At 53.9% G+C, this 17,793-nt stretch overlaps 2 protein-coding genes across 3 annotated transcripts; one reads left to right on the top strand and one right to left on the bottom strand.

The window, feature by feature from the left end:
• Positions 1 to 7,459: 7,459 nt before the first annotated feature.
• CAPNS1 (calpain small subunit 1) lies at positions 7,460 to 15,204 on the top strand. Of its 2 annotated transcripts, XM_045532243.1 has the most exons (11): positions 7,460 to 7,643; positions 8,482 to 8,696; positions 10,133 to 10,166; positions 10,480 to 10,569; positions 10,723 to 10,780; positions 10,877 to 10,941; positions 12,312 to 12,380; positions 12,474 to 12,552; positions 12,686 to 12,802; positions 14,424 to 14,482; positions 14,663 to 15,204. In XM_045532243.1, the coding sequence occupies exons 2-11, from the start codon at positions 8,497 to 8,499 to the stop codon at positions 14,687 to 14,689; spliced, it is 798 nt and encodes a 265-aa protein (XP_045388199.1). In that variant the 5' UTR covers positions 7,460 to 7,643; positions 8,482 to 8,496; the 3' UTR covers positions 14,690 to 15,204. The 2 variants fall into 2 exon arrangements, with proteins under 2 accessions (XP_045388199.1, XP_045388197.1); XM_045532241.1 differs by having other exon boundaries at positions 14,424 to 15,204.
• A 679-nt stretch (positions 15,205 to 15,883) lies between these two features.
• Positions 15,884 to 17,571, bottom strand: LOC123624433 (cytochrome c oxidase subunit 7A1, mitochondrial). Its single transcript, XM_045532240.1, has 4 exons — positions 17,465 to 17,571; positions 16,696 to 16,782; positions 16,498 to 16,582; positions 15,884 to 16,005 (listed from the first exon to the last, which is right to left on the bottom strand). Exons 1-4 carry the CDS (start codon positions 17,477 to 17,479, stop codon positions 15,950 to 15,952), a joined length of 243 nt encoding a protein of 80 aa, XP_045388196.1. The 5' UTR covers positions 17,480 to 17,571; the 3' UTR covers positions 15,884 to 15,949.
• Positions 17,572 to 17,793: the final 222 nt, after the last annotated feature.

Genomic DNA, 17,793 nt, shown 5'->3' with positions numbered 1-17,793 from the left:
GCAGCCGGGGAAGGTCAGAGGGACCCATGCAGGTACCAGGGAACGGGGGAGGCAACCTGGGTTGTTTTGGGAAATAGATTTTACAGAGGTAAGACCAGGGAAATATGGGTACAAATACTTACTGGTCATGGTAGATACCTTCTCAGGGTGGGTAGAAGCCTTTCCTACTAAAGGAGAAACTGCTTTAATAGTGGCAAAGAAAATATTAGAAGAAATAGTTCCCAGGTATGGGCTGCCAGAGAGCATAGGGTCTGACAATGGACCAGCCTTCACAAGTCAAGTTAGTCAGGGACTAGCCCGGGCACTGGGGACAGATTGGAAATTACATTGTGCATATAATCCCCAGAGCTCAGGGCAGGTAGAAAGAATGAACAGAACCCTGAAGGAGACTTTGACTAAATTGGTCCTAGAGACTGGCGGAGACTGGGTGACCCTCCTTCCCTTCGCCCTGTTCCGAGCGCGGAACACCCCCTATCATTTAGGCCTAACCCCCTTTGAGATTGTGTATGGTGCTCCTCCACCAGTAGTGCCAAAAATAACTTTTGGGGCTGCGCCTGAAGCCCCAAAAGAGGTGCTACAGGCTGTACAGGCTCTACAGCGAGTCCAGGGCCAGATTTGGCCTGCACTCCGAGCTTTTTACCAGACAACCCAAGAGGGGAAGAGAGAGGATACTGGGCACCTTTACCAGCCGGGAGACTGGATATGGGTGAAAAGGCATAATAACAAAACCCTAGAGCCCAGGTGGAAGGGACCTTTTCAGATTATTCTTGTCACCCCCACTGCCCTAAAGGTTGATGGTGTGGCAACCTGGATACACCACTCTCACGTGAGACCTGCCAGCGAGGGTGAACAGGAGCAGCAGCAAGATCAGTGGAGGGCCTCAGCAGATCCAAAGAATCCCCTGAAGACCAGACTGACTCGTGTGGCCCAGTGATAGAAGTGCCTGGAACAAAGATGCTTGTGGTGACTGTTATAATTGTGACTCTTGTGGGAACGCTAGTGACTGATCCAAATCCCCACGTGCCTTATAACCTCACCTGGGAAATCACTAACTTGGAAACCCATGAAGTTTATAATAGGACTTCAGGGACGACCCCACTAAACACTTGGTGGCCGGACCTATATTTCAACTTAGAACAATTACCGGGCATTGATGTGGACTATAACCCTGCAAAGCACAACAGGTGGATAGGAGGAACCGCGGGGGTGGGGATGGTGTGGCGCCAAGATGGCGAATTTACTCGACGCCAGGCCCGGATAGAGTTAAGTAGGAATGGGTTTTTTGTATGTCCAGGATTTAGAACAGGGGAAATGAGACGCACATGCGGGGGAATTGAGTCCCTCTACTGTGCATCCTGGAGATGTGTGACCACCAATGATGGAGAGTGGAAATGGCAGGTCCAATCTCTTCTCATCGAAATGTCTTTTGTCCGGCCGTGCTCACGAACCAGGTATGCCTCTGACTGTAACTTAGTACGTGTGAGGTTTACGGAGGAAGGAAAGAAGGACAGACGGTGGGTCACGGGATTATATTGGGGATTCACCCTCTATGATCACAGCAAAGGGGGGCGAGGCACTGTAATACAAATTAAGCTGCGGGTCTCTCCCATCCAAGGCGCTGTAGGGCCCAATAGGGTGCTGACAGAAAAACAGTATACCCAGTGCCCGACAACCCAGAAACCCACCAGCACCCCACTTATACCTTCAGAGGCAACTCAGGTGGCCCCCAGAACACAGGCTCCGGTAGCAAAGAACCTTCTATGGAAAGTGCAAGAGCCACAAGACCCTTTATGGAAAATGCTGATCGCGGCATATGGGGCTTTAAATCGCTCCGACCCCAATGCTACGGCAGCTTGCTGGTTATGCTATGATATTAGACCCCCTTTCTATGAAGCAGTTGGATTAACTGCTCCCTTCAACTACTCAGAGGAAGAAGCCCCTGGATCTTGCATATGGGACCACAAGGGCCCCGGGCTAACACTTCAGGTAGTTGCCAAGAGTGGAATCTGTATAGGAAAGGTAACCCCCACTCATACACAGTTCTGTGCCAAAATCCACCCTTTGGTAAACCGGACTGTAAAGACAAAATGGATCGTTCCAGCACTCAATGGGTGGTGGCTCTGTTCTGAAGTAGGCCTGACTCCATGTCTTAGCCTGTCTGTGTTTAATGAGTCTAAGGAATTCTGTGTCCAGGTGTTAGTATTCCCTAAGGTTATTTACCATCAAGAAGATATAGTATACGATGCATGGACAAAGGGCACAGGCAGAGCCAGGTTAGCTAGAAAAAGGAGAGAGCCCCTTACAGCAATAACCGTGGCTACCCTTTTTGGCCTGGGTGTAATAGGAGCAGGGACAGGCATCTCAGCCTTAGCCATGCAACATAGAGGATTTGACCATCTAAGGGCTGCCGTAGATGAAGACATAACCAGAATTGAAAAATCCATCTCCCTTTTAGAAAAGTCCCTAAGCTCACTGTCTGAGGTGGTGCTGCAAAACCGGAGGGGACTGGACCTTGTATTCCTCCAACAAGGAGGGCTATGTGCGGCCCTTGGAGAAGAGTGCTGCTTTTACGCTGACCACACTGGAGTAGTTAGAGATACTATGGCTAAAGTCAGAGAGGGACTAGCAAAGCGAAAGCGTGAGCGCGAACAAAGAGAAGGATGGTTTGAGTCATGGTTCAATAGCTCCCCTTGGCTAACTACTTTGCTTTCCACTATACTAGGACCCCTAATTGTAATCCTGCTCATTCTCACTCTCGGGCCATATATCCTAAATAGGCTGGTTGCCTTTGTAAAAGAACGGGTTAACACTGTACAATTAATGGTTTTGCGACAGCAGTACCAGAGCTTAGAAATGAAAGACATAAGAGGCCCATAAACCAAATACGAGCAGGAGTGCTCGTATAAACAAAGAAAAGGGGGGAAAATGTAGAACAGGACTGAAACAACATTTTAGTTAATTCTGCGATGGCTTGCTTAATTTATAGCTAATAGCCAAAGTCCGCTTTTGTATACAAGGCCTGCTTGCTTAATTTATAGCTAATAGCCAAAGTCCGCTTTTGTATACAAGGCCTGCTTGCTTAATTTATAGCTAATAGCCAAAGTCCGCTTTTGTATACAAGGCCTGCTTGCTTAATTTATAGCTAATAGCTAATAGCCAAAGTCCGCTTTTGTATACAAGGATGGCTTGCCTAACGCTTGGTTGCGATAAAGAGCTAAAAAAAAAAAAAAAAAGAAAACATAAAAGACCTGTACTCCCGCTGCGCGGGGTCCCTGCCCATAGAAAGAGACCACTGCGTTGGTGCTCGGGGCTTGGACCCTAGTTCGAACTAGTCAATAAACTCCTTTGCCTTTTACAGCCTCAGTGACTCTGTCATTCTGTTCCCGGGGCCGAGGGAATCTGGCTCTAACAATAGCACTTTGAGAGGCCTAGATGGGAGGATTGCTTAAGGCCAGGAGTTTGAGACCAGCCTGAGCAAGAACGAGATCCTGTCTCTGCAAAAGAAAAGAAAAAGAAAAGAGAAAAGAAAAATTAGCTGGGTGTGGTGGCGTATGCCTATAGTCCCAGCTGCTTGAGAGGCTGAGGCAGGAGGATCACTTGAGCCCAAGACTTTGAGGGTACAATAAGCTATCATGACGCCACTGCACTCTAGCCCAGAAGACAAAGTGAGACTGTGTCTTTAAAAAAAAAAGTGTGAGCTATTATACAAAGCCAGCCTCCCTAGGTTCAAATGTTGATTTTGACACCTACCAGCTGTGTGATTCTGGGCAAGGAACCCTACCTCTCTGGGCCCCGGTTTCCTTGTGGGCATGATGGTAACATCTACCTGCATCAGTCGGAATAGGCTGGGTTACACTGTGGAAACAAGGGAGCTCAGTGGACTAACACCTCAAAATTTATTTCTTGCTCATACAAAGTCTGCTGTGGGTCTGGGTCACTATGTAGGGCAGATGTCCTTGTGCCGTGGCTCAGTGATACAGCTGGCTTCCTTCATGTGGCACCTCAGTGCTTGCACAGCTCCCTGTGTACTGTTGCCTGGGCAGGGGACAGTAGAGCACAGAGCATTCTGCAGTGGCTCTTAAATGCTTCTATAAGGAAGTGACACACCCAACACTTCCACTCACATTTTATTGGTCAGAATAAGTCACATGACATGCCTGAGTTCAAAGGAGTCTGGGAGACCGCAGGAGGCATTAGTAATGCTTGCTGTACTATCTTATCGATGGTGCTGAAAATTCAATGAGAAAATACACACAAAACATTTCATTCATTCATCCATAAGTATTTATTGGCACTTATGGTGTGCCAAGCACTGTTCTAGGAACTGGGTACATAGCTAGGAGTGAGTACATAGCAGTGAATGAGACAGACAGAAATCCCTGCCCTTGAGGGCTACATGCTGGTGAAGGAGACAAAATTCTGGATACATATACGGTATGTCAGCGGGTGACAGATAAATGATAACCGCAGTGTTGGCACAGGACGGGGAGGGGCGGGGCTCAGTCAGAGATCTGAGAGGACCTTCCCTGTATCACTAGATGTGTAGACCTGAGGCACTAAGGGGGAACTAGAGAGGTTCTCAGTAATAGAGTAGTGGCCTCGTGTGCCAGGAGAGGGGGTGGTTGGACACTGCTGTGCTTGCAGAGCCTCTGCATGGAATTTTGTCTGTGTTTAGCTGGGAACATCCAGGTAAAGCTGCCAGCAGCACTGCTTCTCACTTTCACAAGGAGGAGGAGCTGAGGGCAGAGAGGTGACAGGACAGATCACTAGGGATTTGGTGGCTGCCTTGAGAACTTTGACTCTTACCTGGAGAGAGGTGCAGCCAGGGCAGGGCTCTGAGCCAGGAGAGCCCTGACCTGACTCAGGTGTTCCCAGGCTCCCTCTGGATGCAGGAGAGGAACAGATTGTGGGGGCAGGGACAGAGCAGGAGACCAAGGAGGAGGCTGCTGGGATGTCCAGGCCAGAGGGGATGGAGGCTGGGCCAGGGTGGGGGTAGTGGAGCGGGGAGGAGTTTAGATTCTGTAGGTGAAGCCAGTAAGACTGGCTGACAGGTTGGAGTGGGTGTGAAGGAAAGAGAGAGGTTAAGGATGACCCTGGGGTGTTTGGCCTTAGACAGCGCTTCCACGACCTAGGTGGGGAAGGTGGGGAGGAAGCCAGTCCAGGAGGAAGATCAGGAGCTCAGTTTAGGATGTGTAAAGCCTGAAACGCCCCTAAGATCCTCCACCCTTTCCCATGAAGATGGTAAACAGGATGCAGGGTGCAGGAGTCTGGAGTCAGGGCAGGTGTCTGGGCTGAAGATAGAAATTTGAGTGTTGGTAGTCTAGAGAGGGAATTTAAGCTTTTGTGTAGGGGAGGCAACCTATGGTATGAGTAGTACCAGGAGGAGGGCCAAGACCTGAGACTTGGGGCTGGCCAGGATTAAGGGGTCAGGGAGACAGAACTAGATGACAATGTGATTACAACTGGCAGTGAGTACTATGAGAAAGTATAAGTCATTTTAAGAGCATGTAACTGGAAGCCTCACCTAGTCTCAAGTGGGCATGGAGACAGGGAGGGCTTCCTGGAAGAAGTGACTCCTGAGTTGACATCCAAAGCCTGAGTAGCTACAAAACCGGCCAAAAAAAAAAAAAAGAAGAAAAAAAAATGAAAGGAGAGTTCCAGGCAGGGGACACAGCCCATGCTGCAAAGACTTGGCAACAAGTCAGTCCAGGGAGAGGGCAGAGAACGAAAGCTGCTCAGTCTGGTCGGGAGGGGTGCGGTGAGAAGGGAATCCAGATTAGTCATCACCAAAAGATTAGAAAGGTTTGTCATCAGCCAAGCCCAGGTTCAGACTGGTCCTGCCACCCTCTGTGACCCTGCCTTTCAGAATCTCCATTTTCTCTGTTAAATCCTGCCTAATAGACAAGGCTTGTGTAGCAGTTGTCTTGGCCTGGCCCCAGCAAACCCTCAGGAAGCATTAGTTGCAAATGTAGCTTTCTCTGTTGTGATCTTGTTATTGGAGCTATTATCATATTAATTATATTATTAAGGAATCAGGCCGGTCATGGTGGCTCATGCCTTTAATTCCAGCACTCTGGGAGGCTGAAGCAGAAGGATCGCTTAAGGCCAGGAGTTTGAGACCAGCCTGAGGAACATAGTGAGACCCCATCTCCACAAAAAATAAGAAAAATTAGCCAGGCGTGGTGGTATGCAACTGTATCTCCAGCTACTTGGGAGGCTGAGGCATGAGGATAGCTGGAGCTCAGGAGTTGGAGACTGCAGAGGCATGATTGTGCCACTGCACTCCAGCCTGGAGCGAGACCCTATCTCAAAAAAAAAAAAAAAGAAGGTGTCCATGCATAAGGGCAGTGGTTAAGGATACAGGCTAGGGAGCTTGGCTGCCTGAGTTTAACCTCAGAGTCAGTTTACTTATCTGTAAAATGGGGATAATAAATAGCACCTATCCCACAGGGCTGCTATGAGGGCAAATGAGCTGGCATATGTAAAGCACTTAGGAGAGTGCTTAGCAGCTGTGGTTTTGTCAGTATTGCTCAAAGATAAGCAAGAGCCAACTGCTGAGGAATGCAGGTGGGCTCCAGGCTGAAGGACCAGCGTGGGCACATACACAGAGGCTAATAGCTGCCATTTACTAAGCGCTTATCACTTAATTCTGATGGGGTCTAGTGAGGGGGCCAACCCATGTTCCCATTTTGGAGATGAGAAAATCTGCAGTGTTTTGGGGTCGCGAAGTTATTATGAGGTAGAGCCAGGATTCACACCCAAGCCTAGCCAGCCTCCAAGGGAGGGGCTCAGGGCCAGCCAGCCAGCCTGCTCCCCTGAGCACCCCTGAAAAGTACCGGGCACAGGTTTGCACTCAAGGGCAAGCAAAAGGCCTCCAAAGGCGATTCAGTCGCCGTTTTTCTGCCCAGTCTGCCTCCCTCTCCTCAGGGACCTCGGGAACATCTGGTCTCAGAAACCAGGCCATGGCCAAAGGTCTCTCCCTGTGTTCGCGGCTGTCTTTAGAGGCTGGAAGACTGAGGATGCACTTTGGGATTGTCCAGGAACAAAATGATTCTGATGATTCTGGTGACCCCTGACTTGGGGCGGAGGCGCGGTAAGAGGTGCGGGTGGGAGAAGGCACAAGGCAGCTTTCGTACCGGCCGACCGGGCTGCTGCAGGCACCGGAGAAATCCAGTCTAGTCTCAGTCCTTGGCACAGATACGGGCATTTGTTCCCCAGCTTGTGAGCCAAAAATTGCAATCGTGGCAAGGTATTGGCAGGCCTCAGGGCGGAAATTCATACTTTAACACCGGATTGTCACCTCAGAAGTCTCGTCCCGGCGGCTTCACCCAGACTTGAAGGGTGTGGGGGAAGACCTCATACCAGAGTCAGGCGGGGTTAGAACCTCCGGCGCCAGAAACATGCAGGGCGGAGCCACAGCAGCCGCACCCTGGGACATACTGGGAGGGTAGGTGGGCGTGGGCCGGCGCGCGCAGGCGCAGTTTCAGTGCCGGCTCTAGGACCGCGCGGATGACAGCTGGGCAGCGGTGCAGGGTCTAACCCGGAGCCCCAGCCTGAGTCACCGGCCCCGCCCTCCGGAGCCGGACGCAGCGGGAGGCCCGGGAGCAGCAGACCCGACCGCGGACCGCCGGACGTGGGAGGTGGTGAGCGCCCGGCCCAGACTACCCCTGCACCCGTAACCCACGCCTTGGCGACCCCCAGACCCGGCTACACCTCAGAGTCCCGCCCTCAGGGGTCCCCTAGACCAATGATCTCAGATTCGAGTCCCCAGACCCCAGTTATCCTGTCCCGGACGCCTTCCTCTCCTCACCCCGTCTCGTGATCTAAAATACAAGCCCACAGGTTTGAGAGGTACCCCGTGAATTCTCCCTTGGGGCGTCCAGAACAACAACCCTAGGTCTGGCCCCAATTCCAGTGGGGGACCCCGTTATTCCTGGCCCTGGGGCTCACAGACACGATCTTAGACCCGAGCCCACAGATCCAGATGTGACATTGTAATCCCGCCGCTGGGAGTACCTAAATTTTCAAATCCGCATTCTGGATTTCCTAATCGCCCCCCCAGGGGCCTTCGGGCCAAGGATATCTGATCCGCGTCCTCGACCCGCCAAGGACCCCTACATTCAATTCTGGGGCTTTGGATCTCAGATTCGGGCGCCTAGACAAGTCGGGCATGCCTTACACCAATTTGGGGTCCCCATCAGGAGCCCCCCAGCAGACCTGTACCCTCCCCTTAATGATGCCACGCGTGCACTCAATGCGGGCTCCCCCAAGCCCGACAGGGTTTCAGACCTGACCCTCCGTTCTTATCCCACCCGTCCGCGGACTACTCCTCTCAGAAGCCCAGACCTCCAGCCCGAGGATAGGCCCCCACTGGGAGGCCTCAGATTCCTCCTCCAAGTCCAGCTGCCGGAAATGCGTGTTTTAGGGGGAGGGACGGGCTCAGGGGCAAGGCGGCCGCCCGACCCTCTTTTTCCCCCTCAGGAGTGAGTCGCAGCCATGTTCCTGGTTAACTCGTTCCTGAAGGGCGGCGGCGGCGGCGGCGGCGGTGGGGGCCTGGGCGGGGGCCTGGGGAATGTGCTCGGAGGCCTGATCAGCGGGGCCGGGGGCGGCGGCGGAGGCGGTGGCGGCGGCGGAGGCGGCGGTGGCGGCGGCGGAACGGCCATGCGAATCCTAGGTGGAGTCATTAGCGCCATTAGGTAAGGCGGGGCCTGGCGGGGGCGGGGTCTGGGGGCGGGGCCTGGAGGAGGGGCGGGGCCCCACTAGAATAGATGGGGTTAACCTCGAGCTTGACCTGGGAGCCTTCATTAGGCTGGGCGGGCCAGGGGAGGGAGGCCGGCCTTAAGGGGGGGAGGACCCTAGTGATGTTGATGTCTGTGGGGGCGTGGCTTGACGTGGGCGTGGTCGATTGTGCTGGTCAATAAAGAGAATATTGGCCCTGAGGGGAGGGATCCGGGGTTTTGGGAGGTGGGGCTTAATGGACTGAGCGCGGCCCGCATTGGCTATCCTGGAGATGATCGTTGAAAGAGCGGAGCCAATGAGTCTGAGTGACACTTCATAGGGTCTGTGCTTGACATAGGCTACCGGCCTGCTGTCTTAGGTGAGTCAATGAGACGGTAAGCCCAGGAGTGGCCCAGGTTTAATGCGATAGGGGAAATGGCCCCGAAGGAACTGGCCCTGGCCTGGAATTGGCTGGGTTAATGGAGAAACATGCCCTGGTCGGGGTAGGGCAAGTTGTCTGTTGGACTTAATTAGCCATGGCCACTTAGCAGGGATCCCTCGAAGGGGCGGAGACTAATGTAGCTGGAGCAGGATGTTGGGGAGACAGGAATTCAGGAGGGCGGGCGATGGAGTAGGGTCCTGGGCAGATGGGACCTAAGGAGGATGAGGCCCCAGGAAGCCGGGGCAGAGCCTCTAAGAAGTGAGCCCTCTGGGCCGGGCGCAGTGGCTCACGCCTGTAATCCTAACACTCTGGGAGCCCGAGGCGGGTGGATCGCTTGAGGTCAGGAGTTCGAGACCAGCCTGAGCAAGAGCGAGACCCCATCTCTACTAAAAATAGAAATAAATTATCTGGACAACTAAAAGTATATATAGAAAAAATTAGCCGGGCATGGTGGCGCATGCCTGTAGTCTCAGCTACTCGGGAGGCTGAGGCAGTAGGATCGCTTAAGCCCACGAGTTTGAGGTTGCTGTGAGCTAGGCTGAGGCCACGACACTCACTCTAGCCCAGGCAACAAAGTGAGACTGTCTCAAAAAAAAAAAAAAAAAAGTGAGCCCTCGAAGGGGCAGCGTCAGTTGAGTCTGGGTGGGATTTTGGGTTAATTGAGTGGGGCCAAGATAATTCTGGAATCTGCCATTGGGTAGGTGTGCCCTGGCAGTAGTTGGGCCTACTATGGGGGTCGGTCCGTGGGTTTCCTCACAGGTGGGCTTGGCGTGATGCAGTGAGAGGAGGGGCAGAGGCAGGAGCAGGGCAGTGTGGATTGGGACAGGTGAGGACAAGGACAGTGGAAGGGCGCAGCGACCAGGTAAAGAAAGTGGCAGGCTGGGGTTAGGGAGGTTGGAACCGGTGGTTCTGTGGGCGCTGCCCGTTGGAGGCCCCGCCCCCTGGCGCTAACTCCTCCTTCTCTCCTCTTAGCGAGGCGGCTGCGCAGTACAACCCGGAGCCCCCGGTAAGCTGCCCTGCACAGCCAGAGACCCCCTCTTCTCCCTCCAAAGCCTTTTTCAGGCCCCATCCCTGTTTCTTTAGAGAAGCCTCACCCTCCTCCTTTTATGAAATTCCTCTGTTATTAACTGTCCCCGAACTTAGCCATGGGTCTTAGCCATGCTACACACACTCACTCCCCGTTCACTAACCACCCTCATTCCTCTGCTCATCGGGCCTCCCAGCCCACTCTGACCCTCCCATCTAGGGTGCTTGGGTATGGGCGGCTGTCTGGTCCGCACCCCTCCTCCTACCTGCTCTGAGATCTCTTCCCTCTGCAGCCCCCACGCACACATTATTCCAACATTGAGGCCAACGAGAGTGAGGAGGTCCGGCAGTTCCGGAGGCTCTTTGCCCAGCTGGCTGGAGATGTAAGTAACCTGGGCTCTGGCCCGGTCCCTTCCCTTGGGCTGCCCTTGTATGTACACACTTGACTATGACCATCCCGAAGTTCCCATTCTCCTTGATGACCTGCCCAGCCTCCTTTCAGTCGCCCCTGACCTACCCCTAACTCCTGCCTACAGGACATGGAGGTCAGTGCCACAGAACTTATGAACATTCTGAACAAGGTTGTGACTCGACGTAAGTGACCAGGTCAAGGCCTAGGGCAGGGTTAGAGGCATAAGGGTGGGGGTGGCTGTGACCTCTGGCCTCTGACTTTCAATCTGTTCCCCACAGACCCCGATCTGAAGACTGATGGCTTTGGCATTGACACATGTCGCAGCATGGTGGCAGTGATGGATGTATCCTTGGGGGCAGTCTGGAGGAGGCCCTGGGTGAAGGGAGAGTTTTCTGAGAGTATGTTTGGGCTAGCCAGGATGTAGCCTTCATACCCCCAGACATGGATATGCATACATCAGAACACACTCACCTGTAGACATGTGGCAATAATAACACCACCACCAGCTGTCACAGCTGGCACTTTACTTACATTAACTGACTGAACTTTCACAGCTACCCTGTTGGACAGGCATTATTATCATACTCTATGTTACAGGTGAGGAAACTGAGGCTCACAGAGAAGCAGTCGTTTGTCTGAAGTTATCAATAAGTAAGTAAGTGGCAGGCTAAGAATTTGGGCTCAGGTCTTCTGGGCTTGAGAATCCAAGCTTAGAACATCATACACACATTTACACACACATGTACTCACGAGCATACCCACATACATGCAGGTATATGAGGAATGTGCACAGGAATACACAAGCATATTTGCACGTGGGCCAACCACTAGCTGATCTTGGATATGTGCACACTCAGTACATAGGACAGTAGAGACACACACATATATATATATATATACATGTCATGTGATCACACGTGCATTGCATACAGTGAAACAGTCCCAACTCTGCCCCTTAGGTTACTGAGAACCTGTCTGTACCTCAGTTTCCCTGTCTGTCAAATGAGATGAGTGATAATGGTGATACCAAATTAGAGCTACACGCAAAAGGTTTAGCACAGCGTGTGGCACACAGGAATTGGTCTATACACGTTACTGGTTACTATGAATGATTTTAGGTAGATTTTTCCAGCTTGGGATTCATTTCCTTCTCTGGGAATAATCCTGGTAGGGTTGGTGTCCTGAGGATTTAATAAGAAAAGTGATATTCCTGAGGCCCTTAGCACAGGGTCTGGTAACTTGACAAGTCTTGGCCATCATTGTTATTGAGAATTTATTAAATGCCAAGCCCTGAGCTAAGGGCTTTATAGCAATATCTCATTCAGTTTTTATCACAAATACAGCAGGGACTTGCCATCACTTACTTCACAGAATTTTAAGACATGCTTGTTTTTTACATGTCCTAACATTTATGAAATTGAATTCCTATCAAGAATTTTATAAATGAGGCATTAACTCTTTTCAGGTGAGGAATTTATAGTTTGGAGAAGTGCAATATGGTTATGTTCAAAGAGAGTTCTTATATAGAAATATAAACTAAAACACGGATAAAATGAGAAATAAGACAACTTGCCAGGTGCCATGGCAAGGGTTGGATGGAAGCTGGAGTTTTAGCCTGGGTTCTCCTGCTTGCTTTCCCATCCTCATGCACAGTACGAATGGTGCACGCATCTGGATACTGCTGTTACACTGTTCTTAACATCCTCCCACCAGAGCGACACCACAGGCAAGCTGGGCTTTGAGGAATTCAAGTACCTGTGGAACAACATCAAAAGGTGGCAGGTGTGTAGCAACCTCTGAAATCCCTAGCACCTAGCCATGGAGATACCATGCTCCATGATGCTCAGTTGGACCCTGTCCTCTCTGTCCCCACAGGCCATATACAAACGGTTTGACGTAGACCAATCAGGGACCATTTGCAGCAGTGAACTCCCAGGGGCCTTTGAGGCAGCAGGTATGGCTGGCAGATACACGGTGGGGCTGGGAGTGGGACTGACGAGGCAGTCCCCACTGAGTCGGAGCCTGAATCCTGAGGGAGTGGCTTGGGCTGTGTGGCCTCCATACCTAAGGGACTGATCCATTCTCAGGGTTCCACCTGAATGAGCATCTCTACAACATGATCATCCGACGCTACTCGGATGAGGCAGGCAACATGGATTTTGACAACTTCATCAGCTGCTTGGTCAGGCTGGACGCCATGTTCCGTGAGTGACACGCCAGCTGTCTTTCCGGGTGGGGATTTGTGCAGCCTCCATTGGCCAAGTTCTTCTCTAAGCCTGAGCTTGAGGTGGGCAATGCTAGAGGCACAGCAGTGACCAAAACAGCCCCAGTTCCTGCCCTGAGAGCTCACAGTCCAGTGGAGGAGAGACAGGTCACCGGGGCTGTGAGGGGGAGGCTCAGGCAGAGGGCCCAGGGCTCTGATGGGGAAGCCCAGACAGAGTGTTGAGATTGTACCTGGGGAAGCCCAGGGGGCTGCTCGACCCTAGGAGGCACTGGTGCAGCCTAAGGGGTCAGGGAGGGCTCCCTGGAGAGGCACATTTGAGTTGAGACCTGAGGAATGAAGAGGAGGGAAACTAGTGAGAGAGCAGGGGGTAGTGGTACAGGCCAAGGGAACAGCCTGTGCAGAGGCCTAGAAGGGAACGAGAAGATGGTGCTTTTGGTTGGACCCTTAGTTCAAAGAGTGCTGAACTCCCTCGAGTGGGCTCGGGCAGCGCAAGGCTGGTAGTGGTCAGTAGGGACTAGATCACAGGGGCTTTTGGGAGCATTAATGTACTGTGTCCTGAAGTCATCCTTGAGTAGTAGGAATTACCCTCTCCATTTGATGGAGGAGGAACCTGGGGTTCAGCAAAATTGCTTGCTCACAGCCACTCAGCTAGGAGGTTGCAAAGCTAGAATTTGAACTTGGGTCTGTCTGTGTTCTGAGCTCAATTGAGTGAGAGGAGGCAGGAGCAGTGGGCATGGGGAGGTCATGCAGAGCTGTGAATGTCAAGTTCAGCGGTGCTTAGACCCTACCAGGGTCATTGAAGAGCCATGGCAGATTCTAGGCAGGGGAGGGACGGGGTCAGGTTTGGAAGATTCCAAGAGCCCAGGGAGGACATTGCACTAAGAGCGTGCTAGAGGAAAAGAGGCAGATATGTGAGATGTCAGGAAGGTGGGACTGGACAGTAGGGCAGATGATGCCAAAAGTCAAGTATGTGAGAAGGCACAAGAAATGGCCACTGGATCTGCCAGCAAGAAGGCCGATTGTAACTACAGTGAATGTGGCGTGCGGGACACGGGTGTGCAGATGGCTGAGGGCGGTAACGCAGCAGTGAGTGGGAGAGGAGAGGCGAGACAGTGGGGGCTCTTGTTTGCCTGAGTTTGGCTGTGGGTGGGGAACATGGATCTGAGTTTCAGGGCAGGAGTGGGGACCACGCCAGACCCTAGGGGCAGGAAGTGGAGTTTGCAGAGCTTTCTTCCAGCAGCCCGTTTGGGTTGGATGGGAGAGAATGGGGCACAGATACCCGCAGGAGGCTGGGCTGGGGCAGAAGGTGGTGGCAGAGGTGGGGTGGGGAAAGGGTGCTCAGTATACGGAGCCCGTTATCGACGTGGGCAACAGCCTAGGTTCCAATCCCAATTTCCTCACTTTCTTGCTGTGTGACCTGGGGTACATTGCTTCACTTCTCTGTGCCTTGTTTTAAAATGATACTTATCTCAGAATTGGACAAAATGAGTTAATACAGGAAAGCACTTTACACAACTGTTACTGTCATGTACTAGTATAATACTATCCTAAAAGCCAGTCTCTCTCCTCCTTCCCCCAAACCTTCCCTTCTCCTCCCCCAGGTGCCTTCAAATCTCTTGACAAAGATGGCACTGGACAAATCCAGGTGAACATCCAAGAGGTAAGAAACCCTGTCCTGGGGTGTGGTTGCCTGGGGGGACCCTACCTCGCAACCCTTTTTACCAGCTCTGAGCTTCAGCCGCCTCGCTCCTGTTTTCCCAGTGACCCCTGGGTGAGGGCAGAGAGGGTCTGGTATTCCGGGCTTCCCTGCTCCTCACTCTCTCTGCCTTCCTCTCCGCAGTGGCTGCAGCTGACTATGTATTCCTGAACGGGAGCCCCAGACCTGTCCCTTCACCGCCTTGCTGTACGAGTTACCTTGGAGCCTCAGTTTCCCCCATAGCTGATCTACCTGCAGTCACATCTTCATGGTCCTGCTGACCCACAGGCCTTTCATTCTCGAAGCCCTTGGCACCCAGCTTCTCAGGCAACATCCAGGGCCCAGCATGCCCCAACATGCCATGCCCTGAGTTACTCCTGGCTCTAAGACACTCTAACACGCACTGCCTAAAGGTCACCTACCCCTACCACACCCATCTTGCACCCCGTCCATAACCTCTCTCCTGTACCTGTGCCAAGCCCAACACGTGTTGTTCCATGCCCCGAGGGCTCTCTCTCAGTTCTGGAAGCATCACTCCAGTCCCTACATACCCTGGCACACCGTTCAGTTACCACCCAGGTAACCCAACTCCAGGCCATTCCTGGCCCACACGCCCAGTGCCTTTGTGTTCTGCTCCCAGCTGCCAGGCCCAGGAGAAATAAATGCACCCTGGTTGCTGCTCTCTATGGGATCTGCCTCCTGTCCTGAGAGTTGAGGGGTGGCCCGGGCTCCGGGGAAGAGGTACTCTGGGTCCTGGGGAGGGGTTTGAGGTGGGGTGGTGGGTCTACCCCCAGGGCTGGATGTGCATATCTCCTTGTCCTCCTTTTCTTGTCTGCATTTTTTTTCCTCATACTGGATTTTAGTTGAGCTGTGGCCTCTTTCTTGCTGAGATCTCGTAGGGCTGGGGCTGAGACCCAGGAGCCCAGGTGACCTCGGCTTCTGCTCCCAGAGCTCAGGCTGGTGGGAGGTCTCAGTGGCACCCCTGGCTCTGTCCCCCAGGCCATGTTTGCCTCCCTTGCAGCTTTGGTCCTTGAGTCAGTCTCTCACTTGCCTCTGTGGATCACATTCAGTGTCCTCCTTCCCACCCTTGAGCCTCTGCAGGGGGAGGGGCCACTATCCCCAGTTACAGAGCCTCTGTATCACCAGGGCAGCACCCCATGTCCCCAGGCCCTGAAGGGCAGCCCAAGGGTGCTGGTTGGGGTCCTCAGCAGAGGGCTGAGAGGCAACATCCTAGGAGTAGCCGTGGCCCAGCATGAGGGACCAAGGGCTGGAGCCATGGGCTGTCCACAAGGTGGAGATCCCAGGCTGGTGGGAGGATGGGCTTGAAGGGGCACACACACACACACACACACACACACACAAACATGCATACAGAGGTCAGTGTTTATTGATGCTTGTCCAAGTCCCCGAGGTCCTTCAGGCTTCTTGGTCTCACTTATTGTGGGGGAAGGCGGCCCAGCCAAGGCAGTATAAGCTGTAGGCAGTTCCTAGGCAGGGGAGGTGGAGGATACAGAGTGAGACCCTAATCCCCTTCCTAATCTCATCCTGGGCTTTAAAGCTCCTCTGCAAGATCCCCAGTCCCCAGCCTAGAGCCTAGTTCCAGTTCCGGCTGCAGCTCCCTTCCCAAACTGGACTCCAGGTGGGGAATCCCCTGGCGTTGACCTAGACCAGGCTGGGCGTTTTCTCTCCAACTCCTGCCTGGCCCCCACACCCCTTGGTAGCCCAGCTCCCCTCCTGGGACGCCAGCTCCGACTCCAGTCTGGTCCCCAAACCTGGCCAGCTCAGGTACTCCAGGTACCTTCAAATCTCTTGACAAAGATGGCGCTGGACAAATCCAGGTGAACATCCAAGAGGTAAGAAACCCCATCCTGGGGTGTGGGTGCCTGGCAGGCAACCCCGTCCCCAAGCGCCAACCCCCAACCCGGACGCTAGTCACTGCTCGCCCCAACCCCCAGCCCTGAACCCAGCCCCGCACTCACCACCTAGACACAGCCCCATGGTCAGCCGGTACAGGAGGTTGTCTGTAGCCCCGCCCTTCAAGTGCACCGGGAGGTCATTGTCCTCCTGGGTGTGGGGGTGTCCGATGAGAAAGGGGTGCTGGCTGCCCCTTTGAGCGTGTCCTGCCCCTGCCCCGAGAGCCTCCCATCCTCCCCTTGCCCCGCCCCTGCTCTGCCTACCTGGAAGAGTTTCTGTTTCTCCCGCACTCGGTTCTCAAAGCGGTTGCGTGAGGTGGAGCTGAAGGAGCGGACCAGCGCCTGGGAGACCTGCAGGGGTGGGAGGTGCACGGGCATTGCAGGCACCTGGAGGGGGTTCCTGAGGTGGGTCCTGCTGGGAACCTCGGCTGCCCGAGGCCTCGGCGGCCTCGACGCGGGGACGGTCCTATCCCGGGCAAGCGCCTCAAAGACAGGAGTCGAACTGCCCGCCTGAGGGGCTGGGGGCTCCTGTCAAGAAATGGCCAAAAGAAAGAAGCTCCGCCTGGGGAGTCCGGCGTGGAGGTTATCTAGGGGGTCCTGCAAGGGTCCAAGTCCCGAGCTCTGCGGGGTGGGGAGCGAGGGAGAGGGTTTCCTGGGTTAATGGGAGGAAACCAGGCCCCGGGAATGAACTGGACTGAATTGGAGGACCCTCGGGAGTGTCCAGGCTGCCTAAGAGGTCCCGGGAAGGGTAGGGGTGTTAGGGCCCCAGCGTCTAGGCCCCGAGATGTCAAGGGAGCTCTGGATGAAGGGACGAGGTTTAAACCTGGGGCTTTGGGCCACGTTAGGGGTCCCCGGCTGTCTCAGAAGCTTGGATTGTGGGGGAGGGGTCCCAGGCTGTTTGGAAGGGCGTCCCAAGCCCTGAAGGGGCTCACGGTCCAAGTCCCCAGATGCGGGGACGTTTAGGGAGTCTTGTGTTGGGGCGAGGGCTTCCGTGTTAGGGCCCCCGGCCCAGCCCAGTCCTTAGGGGCCTCACCCTCAGGGCCCTCATTCTGTGTCCTCCTCTGCGGCCGGCCGGAGTCACCTCCCCTCTCCGCCCAAGGACATCCAGTGCCCTCCCTTCCCCGGAGCCCCAGACCACGCCCGCCGCGCGCAATCACGACAGCTGCGGGACGTGGCCTTGGCTGGGGCCTCGCCGGGCCGGGCAGGGGAAGCTCCGCAAAGCAGATTTGTCCCCTGGGCTCGCGGAGACGACTTTCCAACGCCGTCTCCGCGCCAGTGGCGGCAGCACCCATCCGTTTCTCATCTCAGAATGTCTGTTGGTCCAAGCGGGGAGGACCGGGGTCCCAGGACAAACATCGGTGC

The sequence above is a fragment of the Lemur catta genome, chromosome 19 (assembly GCF_020740605.2).
Source record: "Lemur catta isolate mLemCat1 chromosome 19, mLemCat1.pri, whole genome shotgun sequence".
NCBI lineage: Eukaryota > Metazoa > Chordata > Mammalia > Primates > Lemuridae > Lemur > Lemur catta.
Note: the sequence above shows the minus strand (reverse complement) of the source record. Positions and strands in the feature narration are given on the sequence as shown.